Source organism: Protopterus annectens, chromosome 13.part0 (assembly GCF_019279795.1).
Source record: "Protopterus annectens isolate FY-2018-M chromosome 13.part0, PAN1.0, whole genome shotgun sequence".
NCBI lineage: Eukaryota > Metazoa > Chordata > Ceratodontiformes > Protopteridae > Protopterus > Protopterus annectens.
This window is the reverse complement of record NC_056747.1, coordinates 383666784-383687237: the sequence shown is the minus strand read 5'-3', so window position 1 is coordinate 383687237 and position 20454 is coordinate 383666784. Positions and strand designations below refer to the sequence as shown.

Sequence of the window (20454 nt, the reverse complement as noted above, 5' to 3'; positions counted from 1 at the left end):
TGAGGACTACTCATCGGGAAACCCTGCACACCATGAGGGAACATTTCCATTGGGAGAGCCAGGATTATTCAGAATCCAAGAAAAGGCTCAGATTTTTTTTTTATTGCCTCAGCACAGGCCTCTTGCTGTCCCCCCTGTACTAGATATTGTTTATGGTGTATTTTCTGAATCCGGTTTGACTCCTGATTCTTTACCCCCTGCACCAGTTAAGCCAGATAGGTACTACAGGGTTCCAGATTTTCATAAATTTCTTTATAAAAACCTTGCTGCTGATCCAGAAACTATTTCTCAGGGTCCCAAAGGCGTCCTCTGATAGGGATTCTAGAGCACTGGACAGATGGGGGGAGAAGTTTACACCTCTGCTACTTTAGCTGTAAGGGCTTTAAACTGCCAGTTTCACATGCTTATATATCAACAATACCTAATGTCTTTGCTAAAACAGAAAATGCTTACAAGCTCTGAATGTCCTGAGAACAAGGACATGCAAGATTTATTGCGTGCAACTGAACAAGTGAGAAAGCATACTTTGCAATGTGGTTTTGATTCATTAGAGGCATCTTGCCGAGCCGCAGTTACAGGTTCTGTCATTCGAAGGCATGCTTGGTTAAATGAACATCGTTTACCTGATCATGTTAAAGCAAAATTATTGGATGCTCCATTACAGCATGATACTTTGGTGTTAAGGCAGAAGAGGTGTTAATGAAAATGGAGGATAAAGCAAAATCAATGCAGACAGTAAAGGATTTCTTACAGGTTCAGCCACCTAGATTTAGCAGGAACTGGCCTTCTAAAAATTGGTCCTTTCCAGTGTCAGACAGGCCACAAAGAGGCAGATACAGACACCCAAGAGGCAGATCTCAGCAACAAGGCTCATACAAACCTAAACAATGGGGTGCTTCAGCCCCCAAAGGCAAAGAAGACCAATCACAACCTTATAGGAAACAGTCCCAATGACTTTCCTCTACAAATGCCAAGCACTTACCTTTTGGCAGCACCCTTAGGGGGAAAACTAGCACTTTTCTCACATAATTGGCACATGATCACCCAGGGCAAATGGATACTGAATATTGTTTCTCAGGGTTACAGGTTCCACTTTCACACCCTACCAAGGTCAAAAGGTATGCCAGACCTGCCACACAATCAATGGGCAGAGGCACAAAAACAAAATTCTGCTCTCATGGACATGAGGGCTATTCAGAAAGTACCACAGCAAGGATTTTACTCAAGACTTTTCTTGGTACCCAGAAAGGACAAAGCCTGGAGACCAATACTGGACCTGTCTATTGTAAATACTTTCCTGGACGTTCCAAAAGTCAAAATGTTGACACTGCAGCAACTTCTACCCATGCTGGGCAAGAAGGCCTGGCTAGTTACTTTGGACCTCAGAGGCATACCTGCATGTCCCAGTCAGACAGTCTTGCAGAAAATACCTCAGATTCATAGCTGGCTGAATGCATTACCAATTCTCTGCACTGCCATTTGGCTTATCTACTGCGCCCAGGGTCTTCACAAAATACCTGGCACCAGTAATTGCATTTTGCAGACAAAAAGGAATTCAAATATATCCCTACTTGGACGACTGCCTTATTCAAGCAGAGAGCACGGACATTCTACTATAGCATCTGGCGTTTGTAAAAAGATTACTAATTTGCCTAGGGTACATAGTAAACAAAAAGAAATCAAAACTAGTGCCCTCTCAAGAGATAATATTCCTGGGTGCAAACTTAAATACAACTGGCCAGATGGCTTATCTCACGCCAGACAAGCAAAAGCAACTGACTTTTTACTTTCAAATGATGGCAACAAAGACCCAGCTACCAGCAAGAAAAATTCTGCAAGCTTTGGGCTTCATGGCATCCTGCATCCTGCTAATTCCATATGCAAGACTGCATATGAGGAAGCTACAGTGGTATCTGAAAAGTGTTTGGACTCCACCTTGCCACAGCCTGGAAACAATAGTAACTCTTATTCCCTGCCTGCAACAGGACTTTCGATGGTGGGCACTGGCCTTTCACCACAACAAGGGACAGCCTTTCACTTTACACACAGCCAGGCAGACAGTAACAACAGATGCATCAGATTATGCCTGGGGGGGGGGGGGGGGGGGGGCACACATGGCAGGAAAATGTATTCAGGGCACATGGCCCGCGGACCAAATGCATCTTCATGTCAATCAAAAAGAGATGCTAGCTGTACAAAATGCTCTGACAGCCTTCAAGGATCTACTACAGCCAGGACAACTATTGCTAAAGACGGACAATACTACAGATATGTGGTACATAAACAAAGGGGCACACATTCCTCCCCCCTCTGCAGGCAAGCCATGACTTTGTGGAACACAGCACTGACCTATCAAGTACATATGTAGGCACAGTTCCTGCCAGGAAAGAAAAATACTCTGGCAGACGAACTAAGCAGAAACCTCATGGATCTTCATGATTGGAAACTAGATCCACAAATCTTCAGCATGATAACAAGGAAATGGGGATGCCCAGACATAGATCTATTTGCCTCCCTTCACAACTGCCAACTGCAGAGATTCTGCACAAGGACTTGTCACTCACAAGCATGGAAAGTGGATGCTCTATCATTCAGCTGGAAAACCCTAACAGTTTATGCCTTTCCACCACTGCCTCTCCTCCCCAAGGTACTCCTAAAGTCAGACAAGAGAAACCAAAAATTATTCTGATTGCCCCAGACTGGCCACGCCAGCATTAGTACCCAATCCTAAAGAGCTTGTCTCAAGGCCCAGCCTGGACTTTACCTCAAATTCCTCATATTCTGACTCAACAAAACAATGAGATCCTGCACAGCCAACTCAGAACCTTAAATCTGGCTGCATGGCAAATAATATAGCCACTCAGAACACACCTCTCTCTAAAGCTGTTATGGATGTCCTTTTGGAAGCCAGGAGGCCCAGCACCAGGAAATCTTATGCAGAAAAATGGAAGAGATTCTGTGCTTGGAACCAGGCACAAGGACTTGAACCACTTGTTCCAAATATTCCTCAGATTTCACAATACCTAACTGAGATGCTGGACAAAGGCCTATCCTTGTCATCAGTTAAGTTCCGTGCTTCTGCCATTTCAGCTCATTACAATACAGAACCTCCTATTTTCTCACATCCATTGCTAAGACAGTACCTCAGAGGGGCAAAAAACACAAGACCCCCAAGGAGAGCACTGATACCTATATGGGACCTCAACTTTGTCTTGGAAAAGCTCACACTGCCTCCTTTTGACTCGGCCAATACAGCTGAGATAAAATTCTTATCATGGAAAACTGCTCTGCTCCTAGCAATAACTTCAGCAAGAAGAGTCTCAGAGTTACAGGCATTAATGGCAATGGACCCTTTTATCATTTTTCATCCGGACAGGGTTTCTCTAAGGACAAACCCAACATTTATGCCAACGGTAGTATCCAGTGTGGCTCTTAACCAAACCATTCATTTGCCAACATTTTATCCAATTCCCCAGAATAAAGGGGAGAGACTTCTGCACTCTTTGGACATACACAGGCAGCTACGCTTCTGCTTGGACAAAACAAACGCTTTCAGGAAAACTGGGCAACTGTTTGTAGCATATGCTGCAGGATCACAAGGAAAGGCTATTTCAAAGTAGACTATTTCAAAATGGATAGGAGACTGCATTAATTTCTGCTATGCACAGCATGGCAAATCAGTGCCTAAGAATATTAGGCCACATTCTACCAGTGCAGCAGCCACTTCAACAGCCTTTCTCAGAGGAGTGCCAAACAAGGAAATTTTGGAGTTTGCAATTTGGAGTTCAGTGCACACTTTTACCAAGCATCATCACTTACCTCTTTACTCTAAATCCAGAGCAGGCTTTGCCGCTGCAGTTCTGCAGGGCCTCATAGCCACTCTTAATCCTATTTAGACCCAGCCGCCCTACCTCAGCTATATATATATATATATATATATATATATATATATATATATATATATATATATGTATATGTATATAAAATTGCTTCCCCTTAGGGGGGCATCTGGGGCAAGAAAAACTGATGTAATGGCGTCGGCTGCTTGCTTTATATGCTATATACTTGACGTCATGGAAGATGAGACAGCAACCGACGCAGGACCCAAGACATTGATCATCAGGCCGACTGAGGGCTACTGCTAGCAGATAACCCAAATGTGATGACTGCAACAGTGAATACACTGTAACATCTACATTTATGGTAAGTGTACACAACTGTACTTTTCCCCCTTCCAGTCAGAAGCAAGTCCTACCTACAAATGCCTTTTTTAGGAAGGAATTGGTAGCATTGTCCATTTGTTTCCAGCCCAGAGTTTATGCAACCTAGTGAGAGCTGCACATCAGCACTTTAGGCCCTGCACATCCATGTGTCTTGAACCTTTGTTTTGGTGATATCAGACATGTCCCTGTGATGGATCTACATAGACTAGGTAGGTGTAAGTATGCATGCCATTGTGGAGAAATTGCTCCGTCTGTGGTGGATTGTGCATTGTCTTTAGCTGTTCACATTTAATTTGCACAAAACTGCCTTGTAGAGTGCAGTGCACTAATGGCTTGTATATAGTTGGTGGAAATCCATTTCTTGATAACTTGAATTGGAGGGAGTTCCCCACTTGGCCATTGATGTACTTCAAATAGATATCTTTTATCAGGAACGTAACATTCCTACTGCTTTTTTTGTCGTATTTTGTTAGAGTAAAAGGGGGATTGGGTAGTGTCCTACTCTCCCGGGAGTTTCTGCTTTCAGGCAATTTGTACCACCACTTCATGAAAATTAGGTTTGAGTGGACTGGGCTAATCCTGAGGATTGGCTTTTTGTGTTTTTTTTTTTTTTGCTTTTATGAACACTTCTCATAAAGGCATGAACGGAAGAGTTCCTCTTTAGTCTCTGCAGGGAAGAATCAGCCTTCTCCAGGGCACTACTTTTTCAAGTAAGTTGTTTATCCATGATGGTGCAATATTTAAAGTCTTCAATGCGCAAAAGTTTTGTTGTATGGAACAGGCAATAATTTAGGTCCAGTGGAGTGACCTTACACCTCTGCCATGTATTTTAAGCAACATTTAAATGCTGCCTTAGCTTGGCAAACGTGACTCTGTGCACAAACCTTTCTCAGCCTGTGCTCTTGTGCAAAGGCTACTTGTGCTTAACAGGTCTGTGTGCTCTGTAGGAATAACACCTTTGCTCCCTGTAGGTGTTGCCTATGTTAGACCAGAGCCCTTCCCCTCCCCTCCCCCCCAAGGTTGGTAGAGTAATTTTCTCTTTATGCTGTTCATCATTGCTCCAGCTATTTGAGCATCTAACCTGATCAACGTTGCTTCAGTTTTGAGCTGCTTACATCTTTTGTCATCTTATTTGGTTTCCTTGGAACCTTTTTTAATTCTGATCAGAGTAATGTGGATAATTTTTTTTTTTTACATCTGAGCTGTGATGTTCAAAGTGCTTTTTGATGATTCATAGGGGCAGTTTCTCTGAGATGTAATCCTTTGCTATCCAAAAGTGTTCTGAGATTTCAAGTCACCATTTTCAGAAGTGTTCAAAGGTTGTGTAAATCTTTCATAGGTAGATACTAGGCTATCGTCCTTTGGGTCTATATAAGCCTAGCCAAAAAAGCTCCCTGGTTTTTGCCACCCAAGAAAATTGTTTTCCTGTGCCCTTGTCGAGCAGTGCCGCAAAAGTGATCCCGGGGTGAATTTTCTATTTCCCATTCAGTCGTCAAGATTTTTCTTAGAGGACCAATGAGGAGCCTTGCTTGACATGAATAGGTAGTTTGTTCTAGAGTATGGGAAGTCTCTGGGACAGGAATCTTATCCCTCCAGCATGTTCTGTTTATTGTGGTGGCAAGGTTGAAGTCCCTGCAGCGTGTAGTTCGGAGAGATTGGGATTTCTTTAAGTGTAGAATGTCCAATAGCTCTGGGTTTGACATAGCTTTGTATGTTAGGCAGAGATCGCCTCTGAGTAGGCAATATGCGATGGAGTAGAGCTGGATTTTTCTGATACGGCCTGCATATGGCATCTGTTGTTTGAGGCCAGTAATCCTGTTAGTGGGGTATTTCTGTGGCCTTTCCAATTGTTGTAGGTGTCTTGTGAGATGCATGCCAAACGGGGCATTGTACTCTATAATGGGTCTGATGAGGGATGAGTTGAGAGGAACAATGACCTCCTTTTTTCCTAGTGGAGAACCCTTTTGTGATGTGTGCCACTTCGACGGATTTCCTGACTACTCAGGTATTGTGGTTATGAAAGGAGAGACTACTGTCCACTTGTGTCCCAAGGTCTCTTATCGCACTTTCTGTGTTTAGTGAGCTACTGCCTATGTGGCAGTTCATAGGTACAGAGTTTTTCCCCAAGGGATGAGAATGCATTTCTTGGCATTGAGCTTGAGGCCATGACTTTGACTCAAAGCATCTGTCTCTGTGAGGCCCTTTTATAGGATGTCTACATCATTAGGTGATTCTATTATGGCTCCCAGTTTGCAGTCATCTACGAACTTTGCTATCCAAAGACCTTCTGTGTTGACCTGCACTTCGTAGAAGTAGATGCCGAACAGGAGAGGACCCAGGACCCAAACTCTGTGGTATTCCTCTTGTCACTGGTCTGAAGTTGGACTTGGGAGTCGGCTGCTTTTATTGTGCGGGTTCTCAGTGAGCCAGGTGGCCACCCATCTTGTGACATAGAGATTTATACCCAGTTTAGTGAGTTTATAATTCCAGAATAGGGGCGGTATTGAAAGCCTTGGCAAGGTTAAGATAGGCGGTGTGCACTACCTTGCCCTTGTCTATGGTTCTAGTGACGGCTTCAAAGAAGGCAATCAGGTTTAGTAGACATGATCTGCCTTTTACAAACCCAAACTGAGTGGGGTCTAGGGTTTGGAGGTTACCTTTGTCTTTGTTTATAAGCTCCAAGATGATACGCTCCATGGCCTTGCAGACCAGGCTGGTCAGGCTGATGGGACGATAGTTTCCGGGGTGGCCTTTGTGGAGAGGGATAACAATCACAGTGCCATTCAGTAGGTACATAGCCTGAGGATGAGGCTATGATTGAGCATGGCACTTGGGTGGGGTGCCAGTTCATTCTGTAGTTTGTGCAGTACACAGCCTGGGATGTTGTCTGGTCCCATGGATGCTATGTTCTTGGCTTTGGTGAGTGCAGTCTTAACTTGTTCATCTGTGATTACAGTGGCTTTGCATTCTTCTGGTATTAAGATGGGACCTTAGGAGGGTGAGAGGGATCTGCCAGGATGTTGGCAATATCGGTTGGTTTCTCTATATTTAGTGCCATTGCAGATCTGAGTGTTGTCATTGAGATTCTTGACATAACTGTAGAATGCTTTGTGGCTGCCTTTGGAATCCGTGGCAATTTTATTTTCATAACTGGTTTGAGGATTTTATGAGGGATCTCAAATTTTTGCTGAGGCTGACCTGGGATTTTTACTCTTTTTGTAACAGCTTCTTCTTTCTGTTGTAGAGTTTGTTTATGGCAGGGAACCACGAGATTGGCTTCCTTTTTTTGGAGGATAGCATCTTGGTTCTGTTGGGGATGGCACGATCCTTGCAGTCGTGTATGTGCTTATACAGTGCATTTGTGCAAGATTCAGCAGTCATACGTCTTTTTTCCATCTGCATGGGTGTCGTGCCATTTGCCTCTTCTGTCTTAAGCATGAAGTTGGCTTTGGAGTAGTTTTTGATGGTGGGTTTCCTTAATGAGGGTGGTGGTGGGATATGGATGTCTAGGGTGATTAGCTTGTGGTTGCATCTGACCAGCGAGGAGTTGACAATTGGTGTGGAACACCGGTTTCCCATATTGGTAATGACCAGGCCTGGGATATTGCTGCCCCTGGTGAGCGTGTGGACAAGCTGATCCAAGGCGTTGGAATTTGAGTTCCAGAAAACGTTGAGCGAATGAGTCGGTACACTAGTAGTTTTCTCAGTTGATGGTGGGATAGTTGAAATCACCCATAATTAAGGTATTGGGTTGTACCTTAATATTTTCCAGCATCTTTACAGATGTTTTTTTCCTTTGTGCTTTTAAAAGAGATGAACAGTTGCTTCATACCCTTAGTGTACATATAGCTGGTGTGCTTATCCTTTAACTCGAAAATATCCATATCCACTGTTAACTTTACTCATTTAGTTCAGCCTGGGTAAAAAGTTTAATCACGTGCCATTCTAGTGGTTTGTGTACAGTATTGTATGTCTTGGGTTTCTTTCCAGCTTCAGGACTATCCATTGCTGATATGCTGCTATTATATGGTGGTAGTTGCTCTTCTTTACAGTGATGTTTAGGTTAAAGTTGCATTGCGTTGATGATCTGCAGGGGAAAGGAATGACCTGTTCAGTCTGTGTCCATGAAATTTTGTTATCACCTTCCAGGCATGTCCTGATAAGCTACTTGATAGTTTTCTCCGCTGATTAGACCTAAGTTGTGAAGCAGAATTGTGGATATGTTAATGTTTTCTGTTTGCTAGAATTTAGTCCTTTAACTCCCTTTTCTCCTACCTACCTTGCATATTTAGCTGTTTTTATGGGATTTGTGTCTTACTACATCCAAGTAACATCTCCAGGTGTACTGCAGTTAACTCCTACTGTCTTCTCCAGGCGTCAAATATTGCTTGTTCATGTTTAGATCAGTAATTCCAAAACTATGCTATCTACAACGTTTTAAAAGATTTAATCATAAAGCTTACACAATGGCAAACTCAACTGCATTAATATTTGAACTCTGTCTAATGCAGATAAAGCGATGTTAAATGTTTTTATAATAATTTATGTAGATGTAGTTCACATTTTTCTAAATATCTCAACCAAGTAACATGCAGAACTTCTTAGCCTCGTATGAAAGTTCTCAGCTAGATGAACAAAATGCTACTTGACCGTATGTGTGTAGCTTGAATGGTCATTAGCAGTGGATTTTTACGTGCCGAGTTGCCAGCCCTGACGCACAACCTTCAACGCAGGTACTTCCATTCACGCGTGTCTCCACGCAGAAGATTCTCTATCTGAGAATCGAACCGGACAGCGTCTTACTGTGCGGCGACAACGCTACCGCAGCACCACCAGAAATATGAACATTTGTTTGAAATGTGAGGACATATCTGAAGTTGTTAATCTTCTTCCATTCGTCACTGATGGGTACGGTTCCAAACCCTCTGAACCAAGTCGGCCAGATACCAAGCTGGCGTACACAACTCTCGAGCCACGCTACTACCCATAACGCCCTTCATCCCATACCCCATATTTCGTTTGCCGAGCAGCCATATAGCAGCGTTTTCACCGAACTCTCCAGCTAAGTAGTCTTGACTTATTTAAACTGTGCATTTCTCCAATAATTTCTCTAGTAGTATCTTTCTCATAGACTAGCTCTACCCACAGGTGTTCCTTTTTTTACCATTGTTGGTATTTTCTTGTCTTTCCTTACTTTTTACCACCCTCGTGGTAACTCCTCATACCATTGCTGGTAGTCTGTCCTTTTTCTCCTTCTCTTTTTTGCCTGAGTGAGTGCTAGTATGTCTGAGAAAAAGGGTATTTCAGGTTTTAAACACTGCACGTTTTGCAGTGATAAATTACCGAACAGTGACTTGCATTTTAAATGCGTTTATTGGTTGGGCGTTTTGCACCTTTCTGCGACTCCCCCATGTGATATTTGTGTGAGTTTTAGTCAACGGACATTGAATGAACGGAGCAACAAATTGGTTTTGAAAGGATTGCGTTCCTCTCCTTTCTCTGAGTCTCTTTCTGCTGAGGTCTCAACCCCTCCAGTCAAGGATAAGAAGTGTCCCCGCTCAGACCTCTCTTCTCCGGCCGGTGACGGGAAAGAAGCAGTGATCTAAGGCCTGTAGATCTTCCTCAGAGCATCGGCTCGCTGCCTCGATGCCACTGATTTTGGCGCCTAGTGCAGTTTCTGGGAAGTCTGAATTGTCTGTTCCGGGCTCGGCACCGACGACTACTCAACTGCTGATTACTTCGGTTCTGGACACTTCGGCACAGACCTCGCCTGACCTCAGATCCAATTTTGACTACTATCCCGATTGTGACTTCGGCTCTGAGTTCCCTCTCTGTGCCGACCTTACCGTTTACGCAATTCAAATCAGAATCCTCGGCTCCGTTGAGTTTTTTTACCACGGACCAGGTATTCATCTTCTATGGATCCGTTTGCCGGGCAAGCATACAGTCCCTTTCTGGATCGGCCTGAATCCCCTTCTGGGATATCAGTTAGGTCTGCCAGGAGCGTGTCCGAAATAGACATTGTTCGTCTCGTGGATCAGGTATTGACTGCAAGAGGTATCTCCAGACCCTGTTCCGCTCCAGGTGTTGGGATTTTTCCTCCTTCAACTCCTTTGTATTCTCCTAATGGGGATCTTTCAGTTCCAAGGCCCCCTTGCACATTACTGTCAACAGGACCCCTTCCTTCGGCACTGACTACTATGATGCCTGAATCATCTAAGCCCTGGTGGGTGTCAGTTCTGACAACAGCCCACCTTCCTCAACCCCTTGCTTTGGGGGTTTAATATTTGGTTCCGGCCCCGGCACCAACTGCCTTTTCGGTTCCCGTCTCGGATCAGAGCGTTATATCTGCACCGCACCCCTCTCAAACTCCAGTCTTGGAGGTGGGCTGTTCGGAGCGGGGTGTGACCCTGGTTCCGATTCAGTCCCCTTCGGTTCTGGGCTCCCATCCCTCTTCAGGTGGGCCTGCCTTCCGGATTATGGAAGGGGCGCTGGCGGCTAGCAATCCTCCTTTCAGCTCCGCCTTTGGTCCCCCCCCCGCCCCAACTCAGACATCGCCAGCCCTTAGCAGGGGACCACTAATCCAAAGCACCGCCCTTTCCGAGGCCTCTTTGGACGTTCCCACCGAAGAGCCCCCTCAGAAGAGGGTGTGCAAAAGAAAACACATGGACTCACCTGAAGAGTCCCTTACTGAAGATATGGATTACGATGATGGGGAAGGTTCCCCTAGATCACCCCCTGACTGTTTCCTTTGGGGACATCTTGGAGATTTTGAGTCAGCGGGGTGACTGGAAATCTTCCACCCCTTCCCCAGAGGAATCCGTATTCCTACAAGCTTTCCGTTCCCAGCACACTATGTCCTGGGTGACACCTCCTGCAGATGAGTTGCAGCGAGCATGGAATAGTCCAGATTCAATAGAAGCTATCCCCAGGATATCAATGTACTTTCCCCTCCAGAGGATCAACCCCATTGGTCGAAAGGCTTGCCAGTAGACATTGCAGTGGTGGTGGCGGCCACAAAGAAGGACCTGGCAGAAGAGAGTCCTGCTGTTCATCCGCCCAACAGGGAGTCCTGGGCGGTGGACAGGTTAGTGAAGCAAGTTTTTGTTGCAGCGACCTTTGCTATGCTTTAGCTGAATTTCCTGGCACACATTACGAGACTCCAGAGAGACCTTATTTCCGAACTCTCTGGTAGCCTCCTGGGTCACGTGTCTGATGGAGCATGTGACAGTGGCTTCCCAACTTGCCACCCTTGAACCGATTTTGAATTCCTCCATGAGGTTGCTCTCTCACGCAACCGAAGGAGCATCTAGAGCAGCAGGTGATGGCATGGTTGTCCGACGTCATGTCTGGATGCGCATTTTTGACCTACAGGATTCCTTCAAGTCTTCCTTTTTGAACACCCCTATTGAGCCCTCCCCACTTTTGTTCTAAGGTCCAAGGATACCTTGACCAGGTGCGAGCAGGACAAAAAGTCATAGTCTGCCATGGGCCTGCACTTCTACAAACCTCAGCGTTCCTTCTCCAGGGACCAGAGGAGTGGAAAGTTGTGGCACAAGAAGTTGCAAGGTTTCTTTCATGATGCACATAGAGAGGACTCCTCCAGAGGCAAAGGGGGGTCCGGTGGAAGATGCCCCTTTAGGGGCAGAGGGGGTTACCAAAATCAGGGCTCCAGAGATTCTTTCTCCCGTATGTCCTATCAGTGCTCCTGAAGCGTTGCCTGATTGCTTTCCTTTGGAAGCAGTCGGGGTCGCGTTTCTCTCTTCACCAAACAGCCTGGTCCTCCATTACCGACAATCTATGGGTGCAGCGAATTGTCACCAGAGGCTATCACATTCCCCTCAAATCCTTTCCAAGACCTCAATTCCCCTTTCTGATGTACCACCCAGTCAAAGGGAGGAGGTAGCTTCCGAAATCAAGAAGCTTCTTCTAAAGCGGGTCATCCAAAAGGTCCCCCCAGATCAATGCGGATTAGGGTTCTACTCCTGACTCTTTTTTGGTGCCAAAAAAGACAGGGGACTGGAGACCTATCCTGGATCTCAGTCGTTTGAAAGAGTCAGTCATACAGACCAAGTTCTGCATGGTCAATATTCAAGCCATCCCTCCATGCCTTAGGGAGGGTGTGTGGATGTGCTTTCTGGATCTCTTGGATGCATATTACCACATCAAAATGGAGAAACGCTCCAGGAGACTTTTGCACTTCCGGCTGGGAGCCAATCATTTTCAATTCAGAGCCCTGCCTTTTGGTCTCTCGACGGCCTCCAGAGTTTTCACGAAATGTCCAGCAGTGGTGACAGCTCACTTGAGACTTCACGGATTCCAGGTGTTTCCTTATCTGGACGATTGGCTCCTCTCCGCCCCCACCGAGCATCTACTGACGAGGGCCGTTCGCTACACTCTGTCTCTGGCGGCATCTCTGGGTATTATCAATTGGGAAAAATCAAACCTTCATCCCTCTCAACAACTAGAATTCATTGGGGCTATATTCAACAGCTCGGCCGAATATCTCTTCCTCTTCATAGGCTCTTAATACAGAGAGCACAAGTGCAAGTGATACTTGACCGCAGGAAAGTGTTTGCAAGGGAAGTTCTACAGGCTCTGGGTTCCATGGCGGCAGCCATTCCCATTGTTCCGTTGGCCAGGCTTCATATGCGCTTGTTACAGTGGCTTCTTCAAACTCAATGGATATACAATCATCATCCCTTGAATGCACTAATTCTCATCACCGATCTCTGCAAACAGTATCTCCTCTGGTGGATGAGAATGGACGAAAGTCTTTGGTGTCGCCCCTTTCAACCTCTTCAGCCCAGCACCACCATGGTGACTATGGACGCTTCCCTGATAGGGTGGGGGGACCATTTTCAGGGAAAATCTGTTCAAGGAACATGGTCTCCTCTAGAAGTCGACTTACACATCAACGTTCTAGAGCTCAGAGCTGTTTTACTGGTGTTACAAGCTCTCCATCCTCCTCTTCCTCTCTGACCAATTGCTATCCAGTCAGACAAACATGTCTGTGGTATGGTACATCAACAAGCAGGGAGTGACCAGATCTTACACCCTTTGCCACGAAGCTTTGAGAATTTGGCAGTGGGCAATAGCTTCCAACCATTTCCTGATTGCTACACACATCTCTGGGAGTTCCACCGTGATTGCAGACAGGCTGAGCAGATGCATTCTGCTTCCTCACGAGTGGTCTCTCAACCCGAGGGTGGCGGAGGAAATTTTCAGCCACTGGGGCGGCCTTGCTGCGATGTTTGCCTCCCTCTCCAATACGAAGTGCAGCAGCTACTTTGCCCTCTCCTCCGCAGGGGGAGTCCCCGAGAGATGCTCTGACTCTCGATTGGCCCACGGGTCTCCTGTACGCTTAACCTTCCATCCCCTTGAATGCCCTTGGTCTTTAGGAAAGTTACTCGGTTGAGAAGCAGAATGATTCTCATTGCTCAATTCTGGCCTCGACAGGTTTGGTTCCCCTTCCTTCAGCCACACCTTCTCTGACCTCCTTGGATTCCAGACTTCCATCAGGATCTCATTTCTCATCCCCAAGGGTTGTTGTCTCCAAATCTGACCACGCTCAAACTGAGAGCTTGGTTGCTCCACTTCGTTAGTAGCCAGGCTTAAATCACTCTCATCCAGTACGGAATGTTATTTTGGCCTCCCATAAACCTTCTACTAGAAAACTTTATAAAGACACGTGGAAACGTTTTTCCTTGTGGGCACAAGAGCTGTCTCTGGATTCTGTTTCTGTTCCAGTACCTGACCGAACTCTTCCTTAACGGGGCTTCTGCATCCACGATTCGGGTGCATCTAGCTGCCATCTCTAATTTCCATGATGGTTCAGACGGAATTCCTATTATTTCTTCTCATCTGTGTAAGACCACCTTGAAGGGGATTTTTCATTCGAGACCTCCCATTAGGCAACCTGTGGGATCATGGAATCTGTCTAGGGTGCTTCAAACGTTGACTCTACTTCCCTTCGAGCTGGCTGCAACCTGTGATGTGAAGTTTCTGTCCTGGAAGACATTGTTTCTAGTGGCAGTTACTTCAGCCAGACGTGTATCAAAGCTGCAAGCATTATGCATTGAGTCATTATTTGATTTTCCATAAGGACAGAGTATCACTTCGCACCAATCCCACTTTCTTACCCAAGGTGGTTTCGGAATTCTCCATTATTCAGTCCATTGAGTTGCCCGTGTTTTTCCCTAATTATACCAGCAAAGGGGAATACAGTCTCCATTCATTGGCTGACCACAGACCATTGCGTTTTTATTTGCACCGGACAAAGTCATTTCGAAAGTCAGATAAGCTTTTTGTTGCCTTTGCGGGCTCTAGAAAGGGATCTGCATTGTCTAAGGTTACCTTGTCTAAATGGCTTAGGGATTGCATCTCCTTTGTTTATTCTCTGGAGGAGGAGTCCGCTCCTGGCCGCATTAAACCTCATTCCACTAGAGTTGTGGCCGCTTCTGTTGCCTATCATGCTAGGGCTTCCATGGATGATATTTGTACAGCTGCCACCTGGGATAAACCCCATACCTTTATCAAGCATTACAAATTGGATCTGATCTTCAGGGGAAGAGCTGCCTTTGGCTCTATGGTTCTCCGGAATGTTCTTCCATGAGGACCACTCAGATTCTGTAGTAGCTAGGGACTCTGTCCCATCCGTGAGGAATGGAGGAAGATTAACAACTTCAGATAAAGAAGTTATGTCTTACTATAACATTCCATCTGAGTTGTTGATGATCTTCCATTCATCACACCCTCCCACCTTCGCCCGCCAAAGGCTCCTGGCGGATCTTTTAGTCATTTTGGTGTGTTAGGATGTTTGCGCAGAGATGGCCTCTGCCTTTGTTATATATATTTCTACTATATGGACATTGTGGGTAGTAGCGTGGCTCGAGAGTTTGGTGTACACTAGCTTGGTATTTGGCCGACTCTGTTCCGAGGGTTCAAAACCGTACCCATCAGTGATGAATGGAAGATGATCAACAACTCAGATGGAACGTTATGGTAAGATATAACTTCTTTTTTCTGTCAAAAAGCTTACTCTGCCCATTGGAAGTTGCAGTGCAGACTACTTGAGCTCCACTGGAGTGAATGAGTTAATGCATTCAGAAAAATGAATGTAGGTTAGGTCTTTTTGCAAGAAGATCATTTGATTTGGGATTTAAAATTGTGGTAGTGAGCCATGGGCATGTGTTTGGGTGCCATGCAAACCTAGGAGTGAAAATTGTTGTTTGAAGCTTTGCCGTCAGTTGGACTGAGTTCTAAAGTCCCTAAGATAAACATAAGTATGATGAGTACTTGTGTGTGCTAACTGTATTGCTAGGATTTTTTGGTATTGTCTAAATATGGTGTTTGTGGGAGTTTGACCTAGGTTTTGAGGTGTAGAAAAGTTTGTTGGGGAGAAAGGCAAGCAATTTATTGTATTCTTTTATGGTTGTACTTATTTTTGGTCAGTTTTTTAATACTTTTTCATGGTTGTAGTTTGTTGTAGGTTACTTCAGCCATGGTTTATATTGCATTTGTTCGAGTCTCCTGTGTATGTCAGTTGTCCTTTGTTTCAAACCACTTTGGTGAACCTGGACTTGTTTGCAGTTTTAACTTTTTGTGATCATTCTAGATAACTGCTGAAGATTTCTCGTTAGATCAAAATGATGATTAGCTTAATTGCAACTTGGACTGTTTTCCCATTGTTCATACCTAACTGTTAAATGTTAATGCTCTGAAACCCTTGTTTGAACCCTTGGTCTGTCCCAATAATGTGCATCATCCTGTTTTGTGTCACTACACCCTGCTACCTTGATTCACTCTTCGTCGTTGGCTAGGTTTTGGATTTATTACTTTCGAGGACGAACAATCAGTGGACCAGGCTGTCAACATGCATTTTCACGACATCATGGGCAAAAAAGTGTGTAGTTGTAGTTTTATTTTATCTTAAGACTGAACCTGAACTTAGGCAACTAGAAATTTCACTGGAGTACGTTCACCCAACCACCACCGTTAGTGTGGAAGGAAATTAAGTAAGATGGTATAAAACAGACTTGTTTCATGGGAACACAATCTAACTGTGCCTCTTTTATTGCAGTCGAAAGTTAACTGCATTGGCTTACTGTACGGCTACTGACTAGTGTCATATGGTAACTGCCAGATGATTCATAGCAATAATTATTATAGTCATGCACTTGTTACTGTGCATTGTACAGTATATTTGTTCAGAGCTGTGAAAGCACTTCCTTATGCGTTCATCGCTTCTGTAAAACATTCAGTTTCATAGAGCTTTGCATTTGCAGGTAAATCAAAAACTGATACATGTATTGCAGTGCGATTACTGTTGTTTAAGGTTTGGTTCAGAGTTCCTCTCCTTCAGATGTAAGCTTTGCTGCTATTAATATTTCATTCTAGTAATAAGATGTTTTCACTGGGCAGTTTGTTCATTGATTTTCTTATATTAATAGTGATAATGGTGGTAGAAAAAAAACATTCTGAAGGATTGGTCAGAAATGTTTCTTTTGTTTTGATTGGGTCATATTTTGATTTTGAAAGCCAAAAAATTTTACTAGAAAATTTAATATATGGTTAACTGAGTAAAGCTGTTTTATCTTCATACTGTGTTAAACTGAGAAATACAGATACAGTAATGAAGGCAAACACAGTAGAGTAAGGTGTGGTTTGTGTAGTAGGTAATTAATCCTAAGTAATCTTTCGGGCCTCAGTGTAGTGATTTTCCTACTATAGAGGGAGCATTCTTGAATGACAAAAATTGAAGAGTTCTGATGCTGAAGATCCTTCTTGAGGGAGGTCTAAGGTTTAGTATTACTCCATGACCAGTTGGAATTTTGGCATTTTTCCAAGCAAAATACAATACTTCAAAATGTCTGCATGCCTAGCCAAACTCCTGTATATGTAAGATGGTGGCTACATAAGCACGCTTGTGAAGGTGCTTGACTCTCTATGCTGTTTGCACATTTTGGAGCTTGAGCCTTGTTATTGTAGGAAACTGTTTTGCATGCCTAAGCAACTCCATAGGTAGCCATGAACTTAAGATGGGCAGTAGCGTTCCATCTGCTTTGCCAGGGAAGAGCTTATTTATTACAAGTGATAGAGGTTCAGCTTGGCTACTTGATTTGAAGGCGGGAAAAGTTGCCATCTCCGTTAGCATAGGTGGTGCTGGCCAGGGTCTGTCATCATGGAGGCTGATAGGGGGATCCTTTTTGCAGTCCTTGGTTTGGGTGATGTATGGCCACAAGGACAAAAACTGTCCTTGAAATAAGTTTGCTGTTTAACCCTTCCTCCATGCCATTTCTTAGAATATTCCCTTTTCTCTGAGTCATGGCAAAATGATTACATATACTGTATGTATGTGTATATATTACCCATGCAAAAAAGAGGAGAGTGAGGTTCGGTATTTGCTCTTCTGCATTTTTTGGTCTCTTTCTCTGTGCTTGTCAAGTCCAAACATTTCAATAGGGAGACTAGCTGTCCCTCAGCTTTTGAGCCCTAACCAGACTTCAGCCTCTGTTAAGGACTTTGTAATCAGGGGATTTGTGCCCACAGCTTACTTTGTGATAGGATACCTTCAAAGGCTGTTGGACCTATCCTGTATTTTGAAGATTGATGCGAGTTTGTTAGTCTCAATCCAGGAAATTGGTCTGATTCAGCCTGTCATGTCAGGAATACTGAGGACTGGAGACTCTTATAACCAGTCCTCGGGCCTTAGTAAAGAAGGATCAATCTTGTCTTATCCAGCAGCAGGATTTTGTGTCAGGGATTGGGCACTGATGTGGTTAGTGAGAACTTGAATTTTGGGTCGTGGGTTGCAACAGTATGGAGTTTGATGTGAATCCTGGCTAGCCTGTCCTCCTCCTGCTTCTCCTTATTGCAGACCAATTTTTAATTGCTTATGATTCAGTGCCTTTTCTCATCTCTTGATGCTTTATCCAGGCAAGGGCATTAGTTGGTTATTTTTCACCTACCCCAGTACCCCATCCATCACTAGGCTTACCTTCCTCTCCTCCAGCTTCTAAACTATTTTCTAAGGCAAGGGCCAGCATAGAACCTCAGGGTGCCCTGCAGGGGTTGTGCCATTGCCTATTTCCACTTGGGAAGTTCTTTCCTCCGTGGTCACCTGTTGCATCCAGAGACTTATTCCTCTGTATGGGCTATTCTTCCCATAGGGAACATGTAGACAAAAGCCCCAACCCCCCCCCCCCCGACAGACGAACCCTATCCCTCTCTGCCAGTACCTCAGACCCTCCCCGACCACTATTTGAGCCCTGGGATTCTGAGCCATAGTTAGGGCTGTATCCCTCTCTGCCAAGGTGCTGGCACTGTTTTCTGCTCTCTTGAGCTCACAACCACATGTAGCAGTGGTCATACGCCCTTGACTTCTAGGTCCTAATTTTTTTTTAGACTATTAAATTAGCACTTGTGACATAGGCAAACTTTACATAAAAGTAATCAAACCATGTTAACAAGTTCACATATACAAATGTTGGCTATCACATGTTTTATATTTTATAATCTAAGCCACACTACATAATTTATTCAATTCCGCCTTCTCTTAAACCTCATTCTTCCTCCAAAAGATTTTTCTATGTAGTGTTCCCGCAATTTCATTTTTTTCCAATGTAATTTACTCCTAAAATCCCACTTCCTGTTTTTTTTTTTTAACCTTGTTACAATATTTATGTTCAGGTATAGTTGGTTTACATTTTGATTTACATTTTCCGGTAATTTCTCTTGGCAGCCACCAGAATTAAACTTAAGGTCTTACTGTATTGAGGCAATTCAGATCCTTTATCCCAACTCAAAATTAATTTCCTTAGTTACTCATTTGCTAGTCCAGTATTCCTGACAGAGTACTTTGTAGGGAGATTTTAAGGTCTGCCAACTCATTGCACTTCCAGAACATATGTTCCCAGTTACTGTTTTCTTCCCCATCACACATCCAGCATTTTCCATCTGCCTGACTAAAAATTATTTGGAGACTACTTAGGGTATAAAAGTATGTATGCAAACACTTCCAGGCAAAAATCTTAACTCTTACAGATTTTGCATATTTGGAAGACATGCAGATGTCCTCCCATTGTTTGTGAATTACATATCTAATCTGTCTTCCCAATCTTTTCTGACCTATTCTGATTGATTCATATAGTTATTGTGCAATGTTTTATATGCCTTACTAATTATCCTTGGCATCTTCCCATCCTGTTACCCTTTCCTTCTGTACTTATTTGTTCCATTACCTGGATTCCTTTTCCATCTTCCTCCAGTTAATTCCACCCCCCTCTTGTCTGTTCTCAGTAACCTTAATTGCAATCATCCCTATCAGCAGAATCTCCTTTCTCTATTCCCGTTTTGACTTGGTTCTTGGTATACTTTGTTACTTTATGAATATAATATTCTGTATGACTGTTCTTAAGGATCTGCATCCAAAATCCCATTCTTTCCTTATTTGTTCAGTTAACCCCCCTGGACTTAACTTCCCTTCCACTCTGAATTGTAACCTTCTGCTTCTGTTATAAGCGCCTTTCGTGTGTAGCTTTAGGATTACCTGATTTAATGAGGTATTTTTAACCTTGTTCTAGTGGGAGAATCAACTTACCCATATCCAAATAAACTCCTTGAACTAATGTCCACAATTTCTCCCCTGGGTGATAAAAATGTCTGACCTGTATATGTAACTAAAGGTACTAACAACATTTTTACTGCATGTATTTTGCTATCTGTATCTGTAAGCAAGAGCTTCCAGTTTCTCAGTTTGTGTTGTCTTTTTTTAGTCTCTTCCTGCACACATTCTTAGCTGCCTTAACAGAATCCTTTTTGATCCTTACTCATAAATCATTTTATCTTGTCGTCATAAATATGGGTATTGCTGGTCCAATTCATGTGTGGGTACATAATTTATAGCTATAGCCTTTGTTTTGTCTTCATTCATTTTGTACCCCCCCCCCCCCCAATAAAAAAAAATGGAACTGTCTCAGAATATTCCACAGCACTGATGTCCTTTTCTGGTTCCGTCAGGTGCAAAATGTCTGCAATAAAGCCAACTTTTCTTGAACATACCAATTCTCTCCTTGAATTTGAGTCCTTTATTTTCTTTGCCAGTAGTTACTATAATGCAGATAACTGGGAGAAGACACCCCTGCCTGTTTCCTCTGTTCAGACACAACTTATCAGAGTGGAACCCCCCCCACTTTGATTTTTGTCTACCATCCCTTCCATTTAAAAAATT

At 43.9% G+C, this 20454-nt stretch overlaps 1 protein-coding gene across 5 annotated transcripts in view; it reads left to right on the top strand.

Annotated features, from left to right (window-relative positions):
- Window positions 1-20454, top strand: part of DAZAP1 (DAZ associated protein 1) — an 827692-nt gene that overhangs the window by 257624 nt on the left and 549614 nt on the right. For all 5 annotated transcript variants that reach the window (XM_044053999.1, XM_044054003.1, XM_044054000.1 and 2 more), the window contains exon 4: window positions 16046-16128. In XM_044053999.1, coding sequence (XP_043909934.1) covers window positions 16046-16128 — 83 coding nt within the window. The remainder of the gene's footprint in view (window positions 1-16045; window positions 16129-20454) is intronic.